The 23,016-nt window shown below is 35.1% G+C and overlaps 2 protein-coding genes across 3 annotated transcripts; both read right to left on the reverse strand.

Annotated features, from left to right (window-relative positions):
• Positions 1-321: 321 nt before the first annotated feature.
• LOC128178952 (uncharacterized) lies at positions 322-4,096 on the reverse strand. The gene is made up of 7 exons (XM_052846394.1): positions 4,013-4,096; positions 3,153-3,780; positions 2,585-2,789; positions 2,124-2,321; positions 1,407-1,636; positions 801-942; positions 322-682 (listed from the first exon to the last, which is right to left on the reverse strand). Exons 2-7 carry the CDS (start codon positions 3,662-3,664, stop codon positions 653-655), a joined length of 1,317 nt encoding a protein of 438 aa, XP_052702354.1. The 5' UTR covers positions 3,665-3,780; positions 4,013-4,096; the 3' UTR covers positions 322-652.
• A 3,919-nt stretch (positions 4,097-8,015) lies between these two features.
• LOC128178938 (uncharacterized protein DDB_G0284459-like) lies at positions 8,016-21,501 on the reverse strand. Of its 2 annotated transcripts, none has more exons than XM_052846375.1 (19): positions 21,296-21,501; positions 21,082-21,150; positions 19,170-19,202; positions 19,013-19,057; positions 18,392-18,480; positions 17,532-17,805; positions 17,012-17,222; positions 16,352-16,727; positions 15,487-15,799; positions 15,075-15,247; positions 14,609-14,941; positions 14,120-14,224; positions 13,614-13,747; positions 11,135-11,263; positions 10,439-10,781; positions 10,295-10,325; positions 9,617-10,173; positions 9,121-9,284; positions 8,016-8,644 (listed from the first exon to the last, which is right to left on the reverse strand). In XM_052846375.1, coding segments are annotated over exons 2-19 (3,378 nt in total). In that variant the 5' UTR covers positions 21,149-21,150; positions 21,296-21,501; the 3' UTR covers positions 8,016-8,643. The 2 variants fall into 2 exon arrangements, with proteins under 2 accessions (XP_052702335.1, XP_052702344.1); XM_052846384.1 differs by having other exon boundaries at positions 9,617-10,170; positions 21,296-21,500.
• Positions 21,502-23,016: the final 1,515 nt, after the last annotated feature.

Raw genomic sequence — 23,016 nt, forward strand, 5'->3', positions numbered from 1 at the left:
ATGTCTCAAATTATCTCTCTTAAAACACCTACAGCTGTATATGGGCGAATTCAAGATGGGGCAAAACTGTTTGCAAGTGTAAAATGGCAAAAATTACACAAGGCAAAAATAACCACGTAATGGCTGTATACAGTATGTAGAAACTGAAACATTTCTCTATTTAGTCTTTGACAAAATGTAGCTAGATAAAACCAATAGCATAAAAATTTTACTGACCATAATCTGACAAAACATCAGAATCCAAGGTTGTTTACCAGTAGTTTTCAATTGTAATTAATTACTGGTAAATTTAATAATTAAAAGAAGATTACAACCTAGCTCTCATAGCTTGGATAAGTTTTATTTTTGTATATCAAACAAAAAGCTTAGAATTACATGTCAATAGGAATGATGTTATTCGATAAATAATTTTTAAAAACATGCATCTTTAATATAAACTCAACATTTAAAGCAATTGCACTGATGCTTTATGAATACATCATTTTTATCTTTCATGATATATATATTCTCTGTGTTGGCCAATTGTGGCCTGCACTACAGTATAGAAATTGGGGAAACTGCCTCCATGTATTGTCCACTGTTCAGCTAAATATGGCACCTTGGATTTTCTTGTGTCCTGCAGAATTCAGAACATTGGCATTCTCTATGCAACTCAATACGGACTATACTTCAGAAGGAAATCCTATTGGAGAGGAAAGAAATGACCGAGTTGTTTTTAAATAGACATGTATGTGATGATACAAAATGTAAAACAAAGTAAGATTACTTGATGTGAAAATGACATAAAATGCGGATTTTACTTTGTCGTGTTGATTGCCAACAAATCCTTTCAGGAAGTGCACATATCTGGCTGCAAATTCAAAAACTGTGGCTTTATCTGTCTTGTCCGACATTCCAGGGACAAGTTTCCTTAGAACATCACAGGCATCTTTGATTCTAGCTCTGGAAATAAATAATCATTTATAATAAATTGAGCTGCCTTAAATTCATATGTCTATCTAAAAAGAGAGATATTACTCACTGAAATAATTTATTCTGAAATTAAAGACAACTTCTATCAGTTTTTCCTTTGGAAGGAATCTTGAAATTGTGTAGAATACAGCAGACATTAAGTTACACATTTATAATAGAATCAGTGTAATTAAGTCACTGCTTTCCAACTCTAATTTTTACCAACTTTCTGCTACAATGTCAAGCAAATAAAAAATTAATACATGTACATTTTACATGAATTTATTTTCATCATGTTTTATTTTCCTAAGTTGCAGTGCGTGATGGCAATGTAAGAATACATAAAACTGTCAAAACATGTTTGAAGGCTAAAATATATTTACCATTAAAATTAAGCAAGTTATTTTGTGAAAAAAGATAGTAATTAATGCTGACCAAAGGAGATAACTTTTTACCTTCTTCGTCTTTCCTTCAAGTTGTGTTGTTCTCTACCATCTTCAACACAACTACTGAACAAGGAGATATCGTATAACTTGTTCTTATCAGCGGAAGAGCTCAACATAGAGGTGGATCCTTCGGAGGTGGTAGATACATCGGTGGAGGTGGATTTGTCAGTGGGTGGATCACCAGTGGAGCTATCCTGTACCTCCTCTCCGCTGCTGTTTAAAGCATTGCTTGTCGAGGTCTACAATGGAGATGATTTTTAAAGCCATCCACTATTTTTATTTAAGAGAAATTCCTAATACATGTACATATTAACATAGAAATTTTAATATTCTTCTACATATTTTTATACAAAGTTTTTCTTATAAAGGAGGTTAATATAATCAAAAAATGGTCACAACCATCCATCTGGCTTAAATGCTGCTCTTGGTTTGTTCATAAGCCTCTGCGCATTTATCTTGTGAATTCTGATATGTAGTGTTAATTTAAGTCAATCAAAATGTCAATTGGCCTTTGACATGACAAATTAAATTCCATTCATTCTGTAATTTTGTACCATGCATTTTGTTCACATGAATATTTTTAGGACAGGATTTCCATACTCAGTGTGCTTGTAATAAAGTGTAGTAGGTACATGTACATATAATTTAATTTAAAAAAAAAAGCAGCATACTGACAAGTATAAAACATCATAATCAAGTATGGTAAAGCCAAGTATTCATCAATACCTTGGGAGTTGAGAATTGACTAGTATCAGGTTGGCTTGGTTGAATAGGTGTGGCAGGCACTGCAGGGAGGGGATGATACAGCTGGGGGGAGCCATCATCAGCAGTCCTCACATAGAGCAACTGCCCGGTACGAGGGTGAGGAGTGTACACATAGCGGCCTTGGGATGTCAGGATTCCATGGTGATTTTCTGGTGTCTCCTTTAAATAAAAAAATCTTCTCTTCAAATGCATTCTTGGTGGGTAAAAGTTTGTTTTTTGAGAGAATGTTTTTCTCACTACAACTGTGTTACAAGGGTATCCTCAAGAAAACATTAATTTGAAATGAAGTAGAGTTTGCCTTTCAGCAGCTTAACTTTTGGCTTAAATTATCTGCAGTATAATTTCACTAAATAGAATGGTATTTACATGTAACTGGTAACTGAGTTTTATTAAACAATTGTTTTCTCATTTGCCATACACACCATATTTTCTCCTTGCATGCTTCCTTTGCTTTTGTTTCTGATTGGGTTGCTCTCTGGAGTAGAGTGTAAATGAATGATTGGTTGGTTGAAGCTGTTCATGGGTTGTTGTGGAACTGCAAAGCCACTGTTTATCAAGCTTCCATTCAAACTATCATTCAATGCCTGTGGTTCCTCAATACTATATTCTTGACAAGGAACAGTGTAACTAAAAAAAAAAATCTTGCTTTGGGCATTATTTCACATGTGCAAGTTTAGAATGGAACTTGGACATAAGCATATTTAACTTGAGAATGTTACATCTGTATTACCAGGATTTTCAGTAATTTAAAATGTGACAATGCAGTGAAAAGCAATATCTGAGATCAATGACATTTTGTCAAAATGAGTGATAAAATGAACTAATTTTTGTATTCGTTTTCCAATGGTAAAATTAAAGTTTACTAAGGTAATAAAGGCCTGTGGAGAACTCACATATTTAAAGATACATTACCGGTATATTGTTTTATACAGCTTAAAATATTAACTTTAAAATTGCTAAATTTATATATTCTTTATCAAGTTCATTTACCTTCCATTTTCTGCATAGCACCTAGCACTGTTGTCTAAACTTATTGGCACAATATTCATTGCATTGCAAATGTATTGCTGCTGCATTGCTACTTGTCTTGATAGGTTATCCAGCATATTCTCCTCTCCAAAGGAGGTATCAGCAGTAGCCATGCAAGGATCTTGGTTATATGAAGGATTAGACGTTCTTTGCAGTCTTTGTATATCCATTTCAGCACCTTGATACATCTCATGATCTTCATCATCCCTGTTGGTACTAATAATGTAATAAGAACTGGGGGCATTATTGCCAGTGCATTCATCAGGAAAACTTTGGACATACACCCCATTCTCGCTGTCCTCTGAGATGGTGCTCAAACACTTATTTAGAACCAGCTGCTGCAGTTTTGGAATTTCACCTTTGTTAACGAGATCTGCATCATTGTGCTTACTGGCTTCAATAAGATTTGCCAAATACTGAACTTGTTCCGGGGATACGCCCTCTAGGTTGATCTCTTGTACCGCTAAAGACATTGTGGTCACTGATGTACCCCTCCCCGACGGTAGACTGATGGAGCCTCGATGCAAGTTTTTCTCTCCTCGTTCTCAAAGCTTACGCTTCAAACACGAGAGCAAGTTTTATCCAAAACCTTTGAATAAATTAAATCTATGTAGGAATTCTGTTACATTAAATGACATACAACCGATATTTTCTCATGGATTACCTAAATTCTGACAATTGTAAAGACTATAAACTATCGATGTTAAATAGGCCGCTCCAGACCTGCAGCTGGCTTCTTGCATGCAAACTTCAATTCTATAAATGATGTTTCTGTGCAAAATATATATAAATAACGCATTGTCAAAATACTTGTACATTACCTGTCTGTTTTAGTATGCGGGAAGAGTCATGACTTCTCGGAGCGAGCTCTCGGGCGTTAAAATTTGTTCGAAAACGATGACGTCAGAGTAAACGTCATAAGAACGGAAAATTCCTAGCCGGTTATTTTTTCTCGGGACCGTGTTTCCAAAACTAAGTTGTGATAGTTCTTTTAAAAACACAAAGACAACTGTAGATATTGAACACAATTTTTATGCTATTTATTCTATACTGGAGGGAGGTTGTTTATCCTAATTTTAACAAGCGTTTTTATGATTTATTATCTATCATTATTTTTATTTTAGCCCAACGTTAGGCTCTACTGCAGTATAAAACAGAAGTTAGGACGGATGCATTTTTATACATCAAATGTATTTAATAATATTATAAATCTATGTGTAATCCTTTATTCATTAAAAATTTAATTTACTGCCGAAAAGATAGGGCAAAATATCATATCACATGCGAGTACTCATTATTGCCGAGTATACCCATTATTGCCGATTGTTATAAAAACAGCATAATTTGTTTTTAGGCTGATATATATATATATATATATATATATATATATATATATATATATATATATATACACAGAATGATGAAGTATAAGCCTATATATACATTAAAACGAACGACAAAGCGAGTTATGTTGAGAGAGAGAGAGAGAGAGAGATTTGTGGGGGAGGGGGGCTAGACCAGGAAAAAAAAAACCCACAAAAACCCTAATTCCAAAAATCTTGAAAATCCTAATCCGTGGGGGGGGGGGGGGGGGTTAACTTTGCAAAAAAAGGGGGGGGGGGGGGCTAACCGCCATCCCCCCGCTTCCGACGCCTATGCGATCCACACTTCATTTTACTGTTTTTAAAAGAGGGGAGGGGGTACTGGCAGTGGTAATTATGTATAGCAAGAAGACGCAGAATAACACCATTTTCATGAACTATTTTTTAAAATTCAAAATGAACTATTTTAACTTAAGTTATGGCAAATCTGTTAATTTTGTATGTGTCATTCCAATTGTTACTATTTTTAGACAGCAATTGCAATCACGTGATACATTCAATATTTTAAAATGCTTGAAGCCTTCCAGAAAGTAAACATCATCCTTCTTCCGCTGACATAATAAAAACGTGAAATGCCTTTTTCTGAGCTACCTTCACGTCGATTTTTACTGCTTTATAGGTATCATTGTAATAGCAAACATCAAAATTTTAATCAAAGTATAGTTAGTTTGATTATTAAAAAAAAACGAATTTCTAAAGTAATTCAGAAATAAGTTTTTTTAGACTTGTGCAACGATACGCTATACAAAGTGTTGGTTGTATCAATTCCTCATCATCGTCGGATACCCACGGGTGATCGCGTCTTTTACTTATCACCCGTGGGCAAACCTTGTAAGTAAATTAAAATAAGTGATAAGTAAAAGACGCAATCACCCGTGGGTATCCGACGATGATCCCTCATGAGACCATGCCAAATATGTAGGTTATAGATACACTCTGTGAAATAATTTGGCATTGAATGATGTAAAAAAAAATACCACTAGTATTTGAAGATTTTAGCATGCTTACATAATGTTTTACGCATGTTTAACAAGAGGCCCATGGGCTATATCGCTGACCTGAGCAACAATAGACATTATAATTGTTTGTAGTCAAATATCTGCAAAATCTAGTAAAATAGATTTTATATAAAAACATTTTCAAATTTTTCTCCAGATATTCTTATATTAAACATTGAGCCCCTTTTGTAACAGGTTGATTTCATAGTCATATCAGAGATTGAGCATTGCAGTTCTCAAGAAAATCTGAAACAATTGTTCATATGTCTATAAACTTACATCAAACTTTGAGCCCCTTATGGGGCCCAAAAATTGTCCATGGGCCACAGTCTAAACATTTGCGATTCAGCAATGTAAATATGCTTGCATAAAGGTAATACCATGTTTTATATTGTTTTGCCTCGGACTAGAATGTCTCGACGTCATTGGATGAATCGTGTCACGTGATTGCCTTATCATTCTCTTTACACGGCAAGCGTCAAAATTTATACGGCAACATGGCGGACGTAACGTTATTTGAGCTGAATTTTTACACAAACGTTCAACCATACCTTGAATTTTTAAGCCCCAAAATATTTTAGAGTGATATATCCCTTTGCCCGTGACGTATTAAACGATTCTATATATATATACAATGGCATTCAGGTTTGCTCAGACGACTGACGAGAAAGGTACAAAATTAGAGAATAAGCCTATGAATTTAATTCTTATATATTATCTTTTGTTGTTTACATATCAAACTTTAGGTCCTCGACAAAACAAAACACTTATTAGGTTTGTTACTGACTGTTTACAGAAATTTGTGGTGTCGGTAAAGTCCATAGAAGGCTCGGCTCCGCCTCGCCTTCTGTGGACTTAACCGACAACACAAATTTCTGTAAACAGTCAGTAACAAACCTAATAAGTAATAATATTTGAGTTTTTGAGATAAATTGAATTTTTTTCCTCAATAAACAAAAATAAAAAATACCAACACATTTTCAATCAATTTTAACTATCTCCTCTTGAAACAGATGTGTGCCCCTTCATTTTAACAAACTTGAATTCCTTTCACCCAATGGTGCTTTTTCCAAAGGTTAGTTGAAAGACCCAGCAGTTCAGGAGAAGAAGTAATCTCAGCGAGATTCGTCGAGACTGAAATTTTTTTGACGGACGTCTCTTCAAAATTTTTTCAGTCTCGACGAATCTCGCTGAGATTAGAGAAGAAGTTTTAAATGTGAAAAGTTTAAAGTCAGACAGACAAATGGATGCCAAACAAAAAGTGATCAAAAATCTCACTTGAGCTTTCAGTGGAGACTGCACATAAATCGTTTTTCCCTCTATATTTTATTATCGGAATGAACTATGGCACCAAATACAAATTTATACTGTTTAAAATTAATAAAATTAAAATTATCATAAAGAAAAATGTTACAATTTCTTCACTTAATTGATATTTTGACCTTTTTGCACTGATAAAACGCTATTTTTATCCATTACCAATTCAAAATGTAATGAAATTATTTAGGAGTCTCAAACTTTTTCTCAAATTATGATAAACTTGTCAGAAAAATCTTAAAATTTCAGAAAATAAAACAAAAAGTATGGGTCTATTATGTAAAATTTGAAATATGGCATGAAATAAGCTGATTTTATGCAAAAATTGGGATTCATTTTTCCTTGACGTTTATAAAATATAAGTTAAATTTGCCAATATGTGTGGATAGAAATATTGATAAATTGTAAAATTATGTTTTTCATAACAAAATGAAGATATCCTAATGCACAAACTATCTGGAGATTTTGATTGCACTCGAAAAAGGAATCTAAAGTGAGGGTACTCTAAAACAACTGAGTTATGAAAAATGTTCGTGCTCTTAAAAACCTTCCGCCACAAAATATAGTCCCATACTAAACTCTGTAAATATGTAATTTTTCTTGTACAATTTTATTAAATATAGTTTAATTGGCATTATAAAATTTCAATTTATGGGTAGAATCAATATATGATGCATAATTTCTAGAACAGAGGTGACCCAAAATGGCTACCCCAAAACAGGGGAACGAACCTCTTTAAGTGGGCTAAAAATGCTATGCATCCGGCATATAATATTGATTATATATGGTTGGAAACCAATTTGGAAAGAAATACAAAATACAATGGTACATGTAATCTTATAGCATTTTTCTACTCCAGTCTATATCCATCCAAATATGAGCATTGTACCAGCCTAACTTGCCAACTTTTATTCTTAGACTAGATGTTTTTGTTACAAAGATTTTTAAAAAACAAAATTGTTTTATACGTTAATAATGGTTCTAACGGTTAATACATGTACGTTAATACTTCACTCTCAAAATGCTACAATCAGATATGAATTTTTTGTACGAAAACATGTACTTGCTAGATTTTCCATCATAAACTTTTCCATAATACAATAAAATAATAATAAAAAAAAACAATGCAATGTTTCCACTTTGTGGAAATTTTTATTGTGATTTATTTGGTTTCCCTAGAGCACAATATGTGCTATACATGACTACATAACTGCTAGTCTTCAACATCTCTCACTCTGTGAATCAAAGTTTCAGTCCTAACACATTTCTCAAAGAAAACAAGCAATCATTTTTATATTAAATCTGCAACAACACATTACATTTTATAACCGGTAGGGGATCCTCACACACAAATATATATGTTACCTCTGACAGATTTGGCTAGGATTTAGAATTTAGACTGACCCATTAAATGAAGTCAGTAAAAATACCAAAGCCAGAGCCAAATCTCGGTCAAATTACCTTGCACACAGCTTTAAAAAGGCTAACTGAAGACTTCAAAAAAATCTGCCACAAAGCATACATTCACACACCTTCATTGCTCATTAATTAAAACATTTCTAAAACAATACTTCATAAGTTCTTTGTTCTAAATCATTTTTTACATGATGTAAATGTCGATCAAACACGATGATTTGACAGCAATAAGATATGAACAGTGGTAAAAGCTTTCTGATTTATGCAGCAGTCTATATAGAATTTTTAATAAATTGCGACATGGGTGAACACACAACCATTCACATCTTTTTCTTCAACTCTGAAATTAAAAAAAATCAAATAAAAAATGAATGCATGCAGAGTAACCGTCATCATTCTCTATAAACAAAATAAAATCTATCAAAAGTGAAGTTTATCATTATCAGATATAAATTCATCCTGGTTCATAAGATAATACATGTATAATACTCTTAATCTTTACTCCATAATATCTTTGATATTTAATGAAAGTATACATAAAGGAGTACATGTTCATCACTATGAAAATGTTGCAGATTAGATCTGGGCTTGACAAACTATTTCAGATAGGTTTTCACTGATTTTTACGCAACAAATTAACAATTGAACTTTTTAATCAATGCTTCCAGTGCACTCTGCACATTGAGAAGAAACTATACTGTAACCATCAAAACAAACTGATGATTGAGCCTTTTCACCAGTGTATCTGATACACATTAATTAAGAAGAAACCCACCGCGGTCTTAGTATCTGAGACAATGGCTACCGGACACTTACCAGCTGTACTCTTGCTTGTACTCCTCCAGCTTCTGACGGATCGCCTGCTCACGCTCCTCACGGTTCCGCTCCTCTATCTCCACCTCCATCTTCACTTTCTGCCACTTCTGTACCAACGAAGTCACATTCTTCTTCTTGAGATGCAAGCCTGAGCCACTGATAGACTGCAAACAGATTTAAAGATTTAGTGTGTAGTGCGCGCTGGTAGTGCATGCAATGATTATCATTGTGTATGTAATCTTTATTTTGAAATGGTTCTTTCCAAATAATGTATGGTTTTCTGACTTTGGTGTCAATAATTGTAAGAAATACCCCATTATTTCTAACTTTACTATGCATTAACTATGTAATTAACCTGTAATTTTTGGAAACACCAATTTCCCATTCCATTTGTTTACATACATGCTGTTGCAATTACATGTATCCCCATTGCAGAATTAAAACTGGAGGTTATGTAAATGCATGTACATCTGTATATGCATGTTAATCTAAGTACCTTGTCTTTCTTTTTTTTCTTTTTCTCACTGGTTATTCCACTGCTGCTGGGGAGTTCAGCTGCGACTGATAAAGCTGCCACCGTTGGTGAGGGACTGATATCCTCCCCTGGCCCACTTTCCGGCATCGCCTCTGTACCAGACATCACCTCAGCAGACGACCCTGGTTCATCCCCCCTCGTAAACACCTGAGGGGGCCGAGCAATCACCACAGGCTCTTGGGTAACCAACGGTGGGGCATCAGTCCTCTCTGACACGTAGGAGGACTCAGCTGACATAATGCCAGTCTCTGATGGGTACATGCTGGTATCTGACACACTGGAATGCACCATGGGATCTCCGTCAATACCTGAATAGGTTAGGGGATGGGAAGTCATAGCCATTGGAACACTGGTATCATAAACCTCCATGGGTCCAGTTGAATCTTCATCTGCTGGTGGGGGTGGTGGTGGGGGAGCTGCTAGAAGTAAATCCAGGTCAGTGCCTGGGGGTGGGGGTTCCCCCTGCATAACGGACGCAGCGGCAGTACTGTTTGTGTAGTCATAACTCTGGGACACTGCTAGGGTAGAAAACAACACTAATGCACTGATATCACTGAAAGGTATCCAGAAAAGGAAAATTCATTTTATTATCATCTTTCTTTAAGTTCACTGCTTTGAAAAATGAAAATATAAACAAACCTGGGGCAGATTTTCCATGTTTTGATTTTCCCTGTAAAACAATTATGTTTAAAAATAAAAAATATATTCCATGTTATCAAGTGGAATATCACATTTAAATGTTTAATTACTAGTATCTATGTCTACATTAACAAGATACTTTACCTGGAAGATTTCATCCATGACTGACAGTATGGACGTTGTATCTGGTACACCTGCTTCACTTGAAGGCTGGACCGTGGAGCTAACAGATTCCCCCTCCACATACTGACTGACTTCAGAGCTATCCTCCACCTGCTCCTCAATATCCATGCTGTCTGAATTACCTACCAAATGTTTGTCTCCATCTTGGGAATCCACTTTTGATTTTTGAAATTTCTCTAATTTTTGACTTTCCTTAGTTTTAGGTCTGGTCTCAGTGTCTGTGGTTGAGCTGGAAGCTTCTTCTCCATTAAGATGCCCCATGTCTGATGTCTGACTGGCATCCTCATCCACATCTCTTTGTGGACTGAAAGACAAAAAGAGCAACTTTGAAGGTTAAACAATTGGAACTGGAATACCAAGCTCATACAAGCCAATTAATGTCAAAAATAGAACAAATAAAACCATTCTGCAAACTTTAAAAATTTCAGCTGCAAAACCTACTGCCTTTTGTACCTAAATGAAATGAACATTGTTGTCTTCTACCAAGTCACATAATTTAATTGCCACCCTTAACTAGCACTGTTAATACAAGAGGTGTGTTCAGCAAAGCAGATGTCCACGGGCATGAATACTAGAGTAAAGAATTTTTGCGATCGCTCACAACCACCAGCCCGATCAGCAGCAAGCCATAAATTTTACCACTTGCCACTCACTAACCTGGATGACATGGAGTGTTGTCTGTCTGTGTGTCTAGTTTCATCAGCCTCCTCTTCATCCTCTTCCTCCGGGTAATCCCACTGGGTTTGGCTGGTTTTCTTGTTCATGTAGAAGTACCTCCTGTAAGCTCTGTGAAGGGAGATCACCCAGCACAGAAAAAAGGATAAATATCAGTATCCTTCTCCAAACCAGCTAGTAAGATTGAAGCAACCATGTTTGCACCCATTTTTTTTTTTTTTTTGAGCCAAACAAAGGCTTAAAATTGTTCTACCTCCTGTACAAACCATTCTGCAGCACACAGGCCTTAGATTTCGAAATTAAAGAAAAATCCTCTGAAAAGTATATATAGTTGTTGATATATGATCACTTCAATAAAGGTTGAAGAGTGAAAAAGAGAACTTTTCAATTATCAAATTCTTAAGAAACAAAGAAATGCAGTACAATATATCACAATAATATGATTATTCTGCTGCAAATCATTCTGAATGGCACAATCATAAAAATCAACGAATCTGTAAATAATGTTTTGAACTCTAATAAAATATGGTCTCGCAACTTGTTGGCAGTGATAAAAACGAATTCACCTCTGTGCCATAAGTTGTAAAATCACTGTTGCACATTAAGTTTTATCTGCAGTTTCGTTAATAGAAATGAACATGTTCAAAATAAATAACATTTTTTCTTAATGTATTTTACTCTGAAAATGAGGTAGGACTTTTCTAAACAATATGATTTTTCATTTTATATTTTTACTTTTACAAGTATAATTTCAATCACTATGTGTATGTCAAATTAGAAACAGAAGCTTTCATTTTAAAAGTTTGAATTTTAACCTCAACTTCGTACAGTAAATACAATAAATAAGTACTTCTTCCACCATTACCCTTGCCAACATAACTTTTTAATTAACAGATGTATTTTTTTTCATTTCATTTCTATTTGAACAACAAAAATAAAACACGAGGCCCATGGGTCACATCGCTCACCTGAACATGTTTTATCTCTTTCTAGAATCTACACTATCTGGGGATGATGTCATAGTAATATCAAAAATATAGCATTGTAGTTCTTGTGAAGAAGATTGTTAAACATTTTCTCTATATATTGCTCTGTTAAACTTTGAACCCCTATTGGGGCCCCAGTATTGGGCTGGGGGTCACAGTGTTAACAATTTGGAATCTCCACTATATAAACAAGCTTTTGTATAAACATTGGCATTTCTGGTGTGGTGGTCCTAAAGAAGAAGATTTTAAAATACATATATACCTTATTTTCCTTGTATTATGATTATCTCCCATTTGAAAAGGGGTCTGCCCTTTATTTCTAAAATTTATAATCCCCTTTTCATAAAGGATGCTTTGTACTAAGTTGAATTTAATTTGGCCCTGTGGTTCTACAGAAGAAGTCAAAAATGTGAACAGTTTACAGACAGGACAGATAATTGGACTGACAGACAGATGGATAGATGATGGACAATGGGTGATCAGAAAACCTCACCTGAACCTTCAGTTAAAGTGAGCTAAAATGACCTTAATATATAAGATACAAAGACTCTCTGATAAATGAGATTACAGATATTAAAATACCAATGTTTATAGTACACACAAACATATCAAAATTTATATATTTTCATCATGTTTTGAAAAGAAAAAAATATGTGATTTCTATATGTGCTGACAGACATATGGGCAATGTCATGACATAAGGATCAAGCATCATGTTTATGATGCGGCTAAATTGATCATTTTGGAATTAAATGCAAGTACATCATCATTTTCAAGTGAAAGACAGTCTGTAACAAAAACTGGATTAATAACTGAAAATAAATTACATGTATATATATATATATAATTATATATAACATTAGACATTATTCATACTTCAATTTACAGCTGTTTTGAGAGACTGATAATAAATGTTTAAATTCATAATATTTCCAGGTATATTATTGAAAGTATTTAAAACCAGATTACTAATAATAATTAAAGAAATTAACCAAAACTCAATAGGGAAATATTTTTTATCCTTACTCACCACATTACAACAACCAGAGGAACTCCTATCGGCCTGTATCCATGACAACCGATGTGACCAATCAGATCTTGGACATCAGTCTTGTTCTTCTTGATCACCCACTTTTTCTGATAGTCATGTGACTACGGCCATATTCCTATATACCCTTCACTGTCAATCATGATGAGTCAAAACTTGTCGTACGTCACGTGTCATGGATGGTCATGATTCAAGCATGGACCCAAGTCTGTTCACTTCACTTTCATGTTGGGTTTCAAAGTTTTAGTTACTTTTGCATATTTTGAATGTATAATTTTTTTTCTTTTTTTAGAAAGTCCTCACGTGGACAAGCATGAAATCATAAATGTCCAGATGAGACCACTGATCAAATGTTTGGGAGGGGAACAGCTTGCAGGCAGACAGGTCCACGCTGGGGGGTACGAAGAAAGCTACAAGATACACGTACCTGTCCCAGTGGCAAGACCAACCAGGGGGAGCCGCACTTTGCTCGTACTGTTGCAGCTGACGATTTGCCTCCTCAAGCTTTAACAGGAAGTATTCAGTAGATAACCCGCCTGACTGCCAATCCTGCTGTCTTGTCTAGAATCAAAATGTTCACTTATTATAAATAGAACATAATTAACTTTCAAATATGTCTTTTAATCTTTTCATTGCCGTCTATTTGGAATGTCACATTAAAAAATGTCTTTACTCCTATGTACTACATGGTTTTCTTTTAAATTATCTCACTACATGTATTAAATATAGTTCTCTCCCCCTTGATCATTGATGAGAGTCAAATGAGAAGTGATGGAATATACAGAATCCTGTCCACACCCGACCCCTTGGGACTTGACAATATAGTTATTCTCCACAGTGTGATACAGGAATATATACCATGTCTCCACACATCCAGCTGACTCTAGAATCATATTTTAGGTATCATTCTATGTAAATGCTTGTTAATTTTACCTCCAATTCTACCAACAATATTTGCAGTTTGGACAGTCCCTTCTTTGTCACTTCTAAAAACTCAAGTTTACTCAAGCCCAATTCCACCAACTCTGATGCTTGCATCTGCAAAAAATTCATAAAAGTTTTATTATATCATCAATTACAGCTAGCCACATCTTGAATTGGTATGTTTCTACCCAAAGCTTACCAAATGTCAAAAGATAAAAAAGCAAATAAATGTGAGGTTTTTATACATGTTGTTTTGTAAGGAATTACAGATCAATGCCTTTTTTATCCCTTAGAACATCTGTACAACTGCGCAGTTGCAGACTTACTTTAAAGATTTAAAAACCTGAGAAAATATAAAGAGGTTCATGAAAAAAAAATGGTGTTTGCAATTGTGTATTGACAAGATTTGATACAAAACAAAGGAAGCATGGAATTAAGTACTCGCATTACAAATGAGAAATCCTCAGTAATTAATAATTCTAAACAAAAGCTCCTTACTTTCAAATTAGCTAACTGTACAGCGGTCAGATGATTTTCACAGAAGTTGCTTCCCTCTGCCTTCACTGTCGTTACAAATGGCTCTGCTTTCTTCATGCTGGGTGGTGGGGGTGGAGAGACAGGATCTTTCTTCACCGGCTTTTCTTCCACTTTCTTGACTTCCTCTTTCTCCTCGGGTATCTCCTCCGGTTTTCTCTCTTGCTTCAATGGTTCCTTCGAATTCTTCTCCGATTCAGTTTTCTCTTCCTTGTCCTCATCCTTCTGTTTGTCTTTCTTCTTGTCTTTTTTCTTTTCATCTTTTTCTCTATCCCTGTCTTTATCTTTATCTCTATGCTGTAATTAATTTCAAAGTTATTTGGGAAAATATAAAAAAAACAAATATTTCAAGAAGACTGTAATATTTAAGACTTGTTTTGGCTATAATTATCATTGTCACAAAAAACATGACAGGCATTCTTTCACATACCCGCTTCCTTTCATCTCTCCTTCTATCATCCTGCTTGTCTTTCTTCCGGTGTTCATCCTTTTTCTTGTCGTCTCTCCTTCTATCTCTATCATCCTTCTTATGCTTTTTGTGATCATCTCTTTTGTGGCGGGAATCCCTATCATAATCCTTGTCCGTACTGCTTCTACCCTGGCCTGTGTGATTCAATACAACTTGCATTATTTTATAATTTGGAGGGAAAAGAAGGATTTCCCTTCTTTTGGTAGTGAAAAAGATAATGGTTTGGATGTGAGAAAGAAAATGGTTTGGATGCTTTGTATGAAACTATCAATATATTAACAGGTTCATCCATTTACTATACTTTTTCACAAAATATTTCCACTACAATGTTTACAACTCAATAATTTTTAACAACCAAAAAGTAAATTATTACTTTCTCGTTCATCTCTTCGGCTTCTTCTGCCATGCTCATACTCCATGACTTTGGCTCGTTTACCCTCCCAGTCCCCATGCAGGGAGGGGTCCTCTGGAGTGGGTCTCTTTCTGGGAGGCCCCACTCTCCTCTCCAGCTCCCTGGCCATCATCTCCTCAATGGCCGCCTTCCTTCTGGCCTCCACTTCTTGTTTTTGCTGGACTTGCTCTCGCATAGCATCCACTAGAGACCTAGTCTTTGGAAGATTTCCCTTCCCATCTTTGTCAGATTTTTCAGAGGATCTTTTTCTCCTTGACTTGTGCTCTTTGTGAGACTGTAAAGAAATCAATACTTTAAATTACTTGAATAACCCGCATATCTGCTCTGAATCTAATGGTAATGGAAAACCATCATAAGCGTAATTGAAAAGCAACCTGTATTTGTCATGATTTTATATCAAATAAAACATTCATTCATTGGTTTTAAACAGTAGCATATCATAGATAACAATAACAAATCATAGATAAGTCAGTGTGAATTTAAATTAAACCATATGATCATACAATTAAAGACACAATCCTCTCATGCATGTATCTTAACCATAAATACTGTAAACGCATTATTTTGGCGTGTACAACATTTGGTGGAATTTAGTTTTTGAACAAGTTGGCGTGGATTTGAATTAGCGTATTCCTGAATGTGACTATTCTTATACATAAATGCATGGAATTTAGCAGCGTACTTGATTTAGTGGAAGCTGCATTCCGACAAAAGCGCTAAATAAAATACACAGCCAAATGTAGTACATTCTAACCATCTAAAATCTGTAGTGTAAATATGACAAGGGAAGTCACCAATACATACTATTGGACAGTGCAATACACACCTTTTTCTTTTCTAATGCCATCTCTAGTGCCTTGTCAATGTCGTCAAGGTCCAGATCATCACCTTCTTGGTCCTTGCAGCGTTTGTTTGTCTTCTTGGTATCCTCCTCGCTGTCAGAATCCTCACTGCTGTCCGTGCTGCTCTCGGCACTGCTCCCTCCGTGATAGGACACCAGCTGGGGGGTTTTGGTTTTACTGTTAGTACTATCTGGAAGAACTGATGCGGTGGTTTCTTTTTTTTTGAGGATTCCAGGGGAGGTCTCATTAACTTCTGGAACGATCTCCGAGCTTGAGGAAACAGATTCTCCTGTGGCCTTAATGCTGTTTGGAGCCGCTGGTGTAGCTGACCAATCAGGTTTTGAGACTGGAGGCACTAGCCTGAATATCAAACAGGAAACAGAAAATAAAGCTGCAAATTAAAAGAATTAACCACGGGGGGGGGGGGGGGGGGGGGATTTATATCCTCATCATAAAAATCTCTTATTAAAAAATTGATTTAAATATGATAGAACAAATCTAATGATAAATGAGAAAAACTACCTTTCATATAGTTAAAGGTTAAAATCTACATATATACCGCGAGTTTCAAATCATGCTCTACAGCACAAAGTGCAGAGTATTGAAATGTAAACATAGGTTTTTTTTAACCTTCTGCAACTCACCCCTCTGTCGCTTTGGGAACTGTTTTTGATGGTGGCTTTACTTTGCCCTCTTTCTTTAGCTTGTCCACTTTCTCTTCATATTCCTTGTACAAAAGCAGGTACCTTGTGTAGTCTGGGGGTATTTCCCAGGTCACCTCATTGGTAACTGTGTTCCAGTAATAGTGGTATTGTGTGTTCTCATCCAGGGTCTGTTGCCAAACAGTGGTGGGCTCTTAAATGATATAGGAGAAAATGTTACAGAAAGAAAAAGAGCTGGAAACATACTTGCATAATTAGATTTCAGTTCCTTGGTTGACCAATATTCATTTGTTTCAAGAGAACCCCATAACCCAGAAATTTATACTCATATCCCTAGAAATAAGACACAGCGGTCTTAATCATATACACATGTACTGGTAATTTTAGAAATTCATGAAAATGATTATAAACTTTTTCTGCTGAATTAAAAAAATAGATATATATTAAACAATATTCCACTTGTCAATTGACCATTCCTCAATATGTCACGACTGACACTAACCTTCTGGCCACTCCACTTCATCAGAAGCTGATTTCACAAAGTTCTTATCCTCCTTAGATCGTACAAACTCTGACTCTCCCTTCACGAACATGCTCTTGTAGGCATTCGTCGCCTTCTTAGAGACGGGTCGCTCTGGCTCCTGTGCCTTGTCTGGGAGAGACTGACTGGAATTCAGAGAAAAAGTGGGAGGGGGAATAGCTATGCCTCCACCATTTTGGAAGCTTGGTCTGGAATCTGGATCCTCTTCTGTTTCAGGATCTATGGACTGAATTTCCTGCAAAAATTAAATCAAATGAATCAAGTCTCGCCAATATTTTATAAAAACCAATTTTGGTGCATTTCAATCGGAGTCCATCCACAAGATGAAATGTATATACAGTAATACACAATTACAGCTAACAAGCTTAAGTGACTTTTGTTCCCCATGACTTTATTACATGTTGTAAACTTGAAAGATATCACCAATTACGCTTATGAGGAAACTACACTGACCGCCCCCCACACTTCGTTTTAAGAGTATTTTATTGTACAACAGATTTTAATAATAGTACAACTTTTCACAAATATATGTATTCTAAAAACTTTGATAAAATTTACTCAAGTTCATTAAAATTGATGAACTTTAAATATGTTAATTTTATTTCACCATACCTTCTGAGAAACATCTCTAATAAACTATGGAGTTGATTACACATAAAAATCATGAAGAGGATTTGTTGTATATTAAATATCTTTTGAAGCAAATGTATGATGTAAATAATCAATCTTTCCCCTTCATTTAATTATTCAAAGAAAACTCAAACTCAAAGACTAAAATATGGCCTATGAATAACAAAAGAGCCTGGTACAAAAATACTTACAGCAAGGAAGTTGGCCACCTTGTCGTCAATGTCTGGTGTGTCGGGTGGATTCTTACTGGAGCTACATGCCTCAGGGGGTTCTCCCTGATCTATTTAAAGTAAAAAAGCAGATTCATTACTATGCTAATGTCTCTCAACCTCAGGATCAATTTTATTTTTAATTTGGGTGGGGCAAGGGGGTTTTGTGTGCAATAAGAACTTCCAAGTAAAAAAGCAGACTCATTACTATGCTAATGTCTCTCAACCTCAGGATCAATTTTTTTTTAATTTGGGAGGGGGAAGGGGGTTTTGTGTGCAATAAGAACTTCCAATTTTTCTCTATAAGAAAGATATGAGCCAGACATGAATTTTGTACTTTTTCTTCCAGTGACCTTGAACTTGCCCATATTAACCTTGGGAATAAAAAAAAAAAAACGTCTCTAGGTCATAAGCAATCTTTGTGGGAGGAAGATCTTCCAATTTGTCTCCAAAAGAAAGTTACGGACTGGACCTAAAATTTTGCTCTGAGTTGGTCCCTGAATACCCTGACCCCTAACCTTTTGCGCGGGGGGGGGGGGGGGGGGGGAGATTAAAAATTGTAAACAAAGTTGCTTGCACACAGTCATTCCTGGGTAACCTTACCTTGCTCTGTCTCCATGTCAGATCCACTATTATCTTCTCCATTTCCTGAAATCAAGCAGAAACTTACTTTATCAACCATATAATTTACATGAATGGCTCTCGTTTTTCAGAGCGGATTATTTGCCGTGACAACAAAGAAATCGTCAACAGAACTTACCATCACCTTCCATTCGGCTGTATCCATATTTGACTGAAAAATGAAATATAAAATAAAAATTATTGAACATACTGTAGATTTTAAAATATTTCAAATAAAGATTCTGTAGGCCTATAAATCTCTGATGACCAATTCAAGGTATTCATAAATTAGGACAACATGTAGCAAAACATCCTCCCAAGTCAAGGGTTTCTGATCTACATAATATGATAAAATAGAGCGGAGCAGATCAGAAATCTTTGAAGATGGTAGCAAAACAGTGTATACTGTATACATGGTTATTTTTTACCCATGATTTTTTTTTGCACTTCTACACTTGCAAACAGTTTAGTCCTGTCTTAATTTATCTTGATGTAAAATACATGACGTACCGGTACATGTTTTATTACTAATAACAATACACACAAATAAATTTAATACTATCTTAACTTATATTGATGAAATCTTTAATGTATTCTCTAACTAATGAATCAATTCCAAATGATCAGATCACAAATAGTGTGTACATACACATATCAAGGTCACATTATTTACTTTGTAGCTAGTAAGATCTGATTGGTTTACTATAGTCTGTCCCAAGTTATTGCTTCCATCACTTTTTGATGATTTTTAATAAAAATACACATACCTGTGAAAGAAGTACTGTGCAGTTGAAATTGATGAAATAGAAAATATCCAAGATGTCTTCATTAACAAATTATCCCTTTTCACTCATAAAAGTGTACAGGAAGGAAAACAAATTTCTTACGGAGATTTATAATGGGAAATGTTTACATCTTTTCTCCATTCGGAAGTACTCGGGACACCTCGCGTAATTTTTCAACGTTATCATCCGGGCTTATTAATGGCTGATGCAATGCAAAATCCCCAGAGACTTTCTATTTTGGGGTGTGTATTGAAACCTGAAGCGGTAGAGGGGGCGTTTCAAAACAGGTCATCTGGACATTTTTCATTTTAGTGGATAAACGTAGCTTGAGCACAAAGGTATTTATTATTATCAAAATATAAAGCGAAAAGTGGTGGAAGCAAAAACTTGGGAAGAGTATAATACACCCTTGATTGAACCTGGAGATCATTGAAGGGGGTGAATTGTGATCGGTTTGATCACTGGCGATAGATAGCTATGTCGGTAGAGCACCTGACTATACTGACCTGCGACCAGTTCTCGCCGAGTACCATTTCTCGCCAGTACATTGTGACATCATTTTTCGTATATATATAATTTTATGTGTTGATAAAATGACGTCACAATGTACTGGCTAGAAATGGTACTTGGCGAAAACTGGTCGCACGCCAGCATAGTCTGTCCCAAGATATTTATGCAGCATATTTGTGTGATTTACAAATACCTCTGAAATAAGTGCAATTGAAATCGATGAAAGGAAAAATATCCAAGATATCTTAATTGACACATTATCAATTTTAAGTCAGAAAAATTCACAAGAACAAAAACAGACTTCATACAAATACTTGTATTAGGAAATGTTTGCATCTTTTCTCTATTAGATAGTTACTCAGAATACTTCCCATAATTTTTCATTTTTATCATCCAGGTACATTTACTTTAATCTCTTTTGTAATGCATAATCTCGATAAACTTTTAATTTTTAGCAGTGTATTGAAACCTGACAAGCTAGAGGGGGTGTTTCAAAGGGGAAATCTTAGTATTTTTTCATACCATTGAATACCATCATTGAACCCAGAGGTATTTATAAACAAATGTAAAAATAAATATAGATTAAAATAAATAATTTAGGAAAATGTGAAAGCGGGCAGGTTCAAATCCTGGTCTAGTCTGTCATTATTTCTACCATTTAATCAAATACAAGGAACATAAATGAATTTGATAAAAATACCTATTTCTAGATGTGTCCAGTAATTCGATATCATTTATTATATAGGCCCTATTTACCTAAGTAACTCTCTTGGTTGTCGTTCAGTTGTAGCACATGTCTTCTACCCCCTCGTGTTCGACCCATTCCTGAAAGAATATGAAGACAAATCAACGTAAAAACAAGAAATCAAAACTCCATTGACGTACGGGTGAAGAATGTTTATAAACACTGTCTGACACAGTAAGAATTCGCAATATTTGCAACCATGTTTCGCATTTTAATTTGCCGTACCTTTCACTTTTGAGGAAATCCCTTCCGTGAGGCACTTGCCCTCGATTCTTGGTTTTAATATTTCCAGATAACGATGTGATTTTACACAATATCAAGTTTTACAACACATATATTCATTTTGTCTAGTCGGTTTCACGCGTTAGCGAAAAACTCGGTCAACGTGATGGACGATTTTTACAGGGCAAATATAAAACCCGAAAACCGAACGGGTATGTATCCGGGATATACAGAAACAAAAATCTGCACAGTGCACAACCGAAAATAAGACCAGAAACAATTGTCGTAGCGTATGATTAATGAAATGATTATCAGTAAAAATCATAATCATAATGTTAAATAGTTTTAAATAATATTTTACTGCATTAATACAGAGGAATATATGAATCGTAAAGATAAATGAATTTAATAATAGTAATTATTTTATATGTATCGATTGAAATTTTAAGGTAGGGCCCTTATCACATAATATTGTGGGGTTTATCTTATATCTCAATTTATTTACAGCTACCAAGTATTATTTCCTCTATTTCTTACGGAAACTTATAGTCAATTTATAGCTCCATAGAAAGAGTCAGACTGAAATCTACACGCCCATATTTTATCGATAGGTCGAAATCTACAGCACAGGGGCTTGGTTGTTGGATAGTGAATTTCCTAATTATTTGTTCCCGAAGAAAAAAAAGATTAAAATTGGTAATCTTATGTGTATTTCTGTGTATTGCAATAAATAAATTCACTGAAATCCCCCGTTTCAGTCATGTTAAAAAAGTGTATTCAATGTACTTTAAAAAAAGTAAAGGGATACTTTTTTTAATGTACAATGAATACACTTTTTTAACATGACTGAAACGGGGGATTTCAGTGAATTTATTTATTGCAATACACAGAAATACACATAAGATTACCAATTTTAATCATTTTTTTCTTCGGGAACAAATAATTAGGAAATTCACTATCCAACAACCAAGCCCCTGTGATCTACAGTGGCTGAAACTGACAAGAAAGTGACAGGACTGAAATTGACAAGCCCTGTTTATCGATTGGTCAAAACCTACAACGACCTAAGAAAAATCACGGACTGCAGGAAATAATCATGATGATGTCAGACTCAATGTCTCACAGGAGACGCTTTGGCTGTTTCTTTAGCTAAAGTACTTTGTGTAGTTATGTACGTTAACATTAATTTAGTGAATTTTACTAACTTTTCATATTCAGTTTATTAATTAGTTAAAAGGAAGATGTTAATATAGAACCATTTTAACAAGACCTTGGACTTTTAGTAGGGTGTAGCTATCTATTCCTTGCGTCAAAACAAGTTTAAAATGACTCAGTTTCAAGCGAAATATGCATCGATTGCGTAGTCTTACCTCAAAAGCCAGACAAATCTTGTTGATTTCAAAGAGCCATGGCTGAGTGGCTAGCAATGAAATAGACAGGCGTACGTCACATTGCTGTTTGACACAACTACCCCAAAGTCCAAGCTCCTAAACAATAAAAATTTTTCTTTGATGATTCATGTAGGTTATGATGGTAGCGATCATTGTAGAAAAAAATTTACGCGGGTTATGTATTTTTTCTGCAATGTCACTACCTTCATATCTCGAATGAATCATCAAAGAAAGCATTTTATTGTTTAAATATATGCATAGAAGACCTGATTAACAGAAAAATGTCTAGGTTATCTTATGTACAGAATGGAAGTAAAAAGCCTTCCAGATAGA

Source organism: Crassostrea angulata, chromosome 1 (genome assembly GCF_025612915.1).
Source record: "Crassostrea angulata isolate pt1a10 chromosome 1, ASM2561291v2, whole genome shotgun sequence".
Taxonomy (NCBI): Eukaryota; Metazoa; Mollusca; class Bivalvia; order Ostreida; family Ostreidae; genus Magallana; species Magallana angulata.

Coding starts and splice junctions, on each gene's coding strand:
- LOC128178938 (XM_052846375.1), bottom strand. CDS start 21,148: ATGGGTCGAACACGAGGGGGTAGAAGACATGTGCTACAACTGAACGAC. Junction 19,058..19,169: donor CAGCCGAATGGAAGGTGATG/GTAAGTTCTGTT, acceptor GCTTGATTTCAG/GAAATGGAGAAGATAATAGT. Junction 15,800..16,351: donor TGGCATTAGAAAAGAAAAAG/GTGTGTATTGCA, acceptor ATTTCTTTACAG/TCTCACAAAGAGCACAAGTC.
- LOC128178952 (XM_052846394.1), bottom strand. CDS start 3,664: ATGTCTTTAGCGGTACAAGAGATCAACCTAGAGGGCGTATCCCCGGAA. Junction 2,790..3,152: donor TGCTATGCAGAAAATGGAAG/GTAAATGAACTT, acceptor TTTTTTTTTTAG/TTACACTGTTCCTTGTCAAG. Junction 683..800: donor TTGGCAATCAACACGACAAA/GTAAAATCCGCA, acceptor CCTCTCCAATAG/GATTTCCTTCTGAAGTATAG.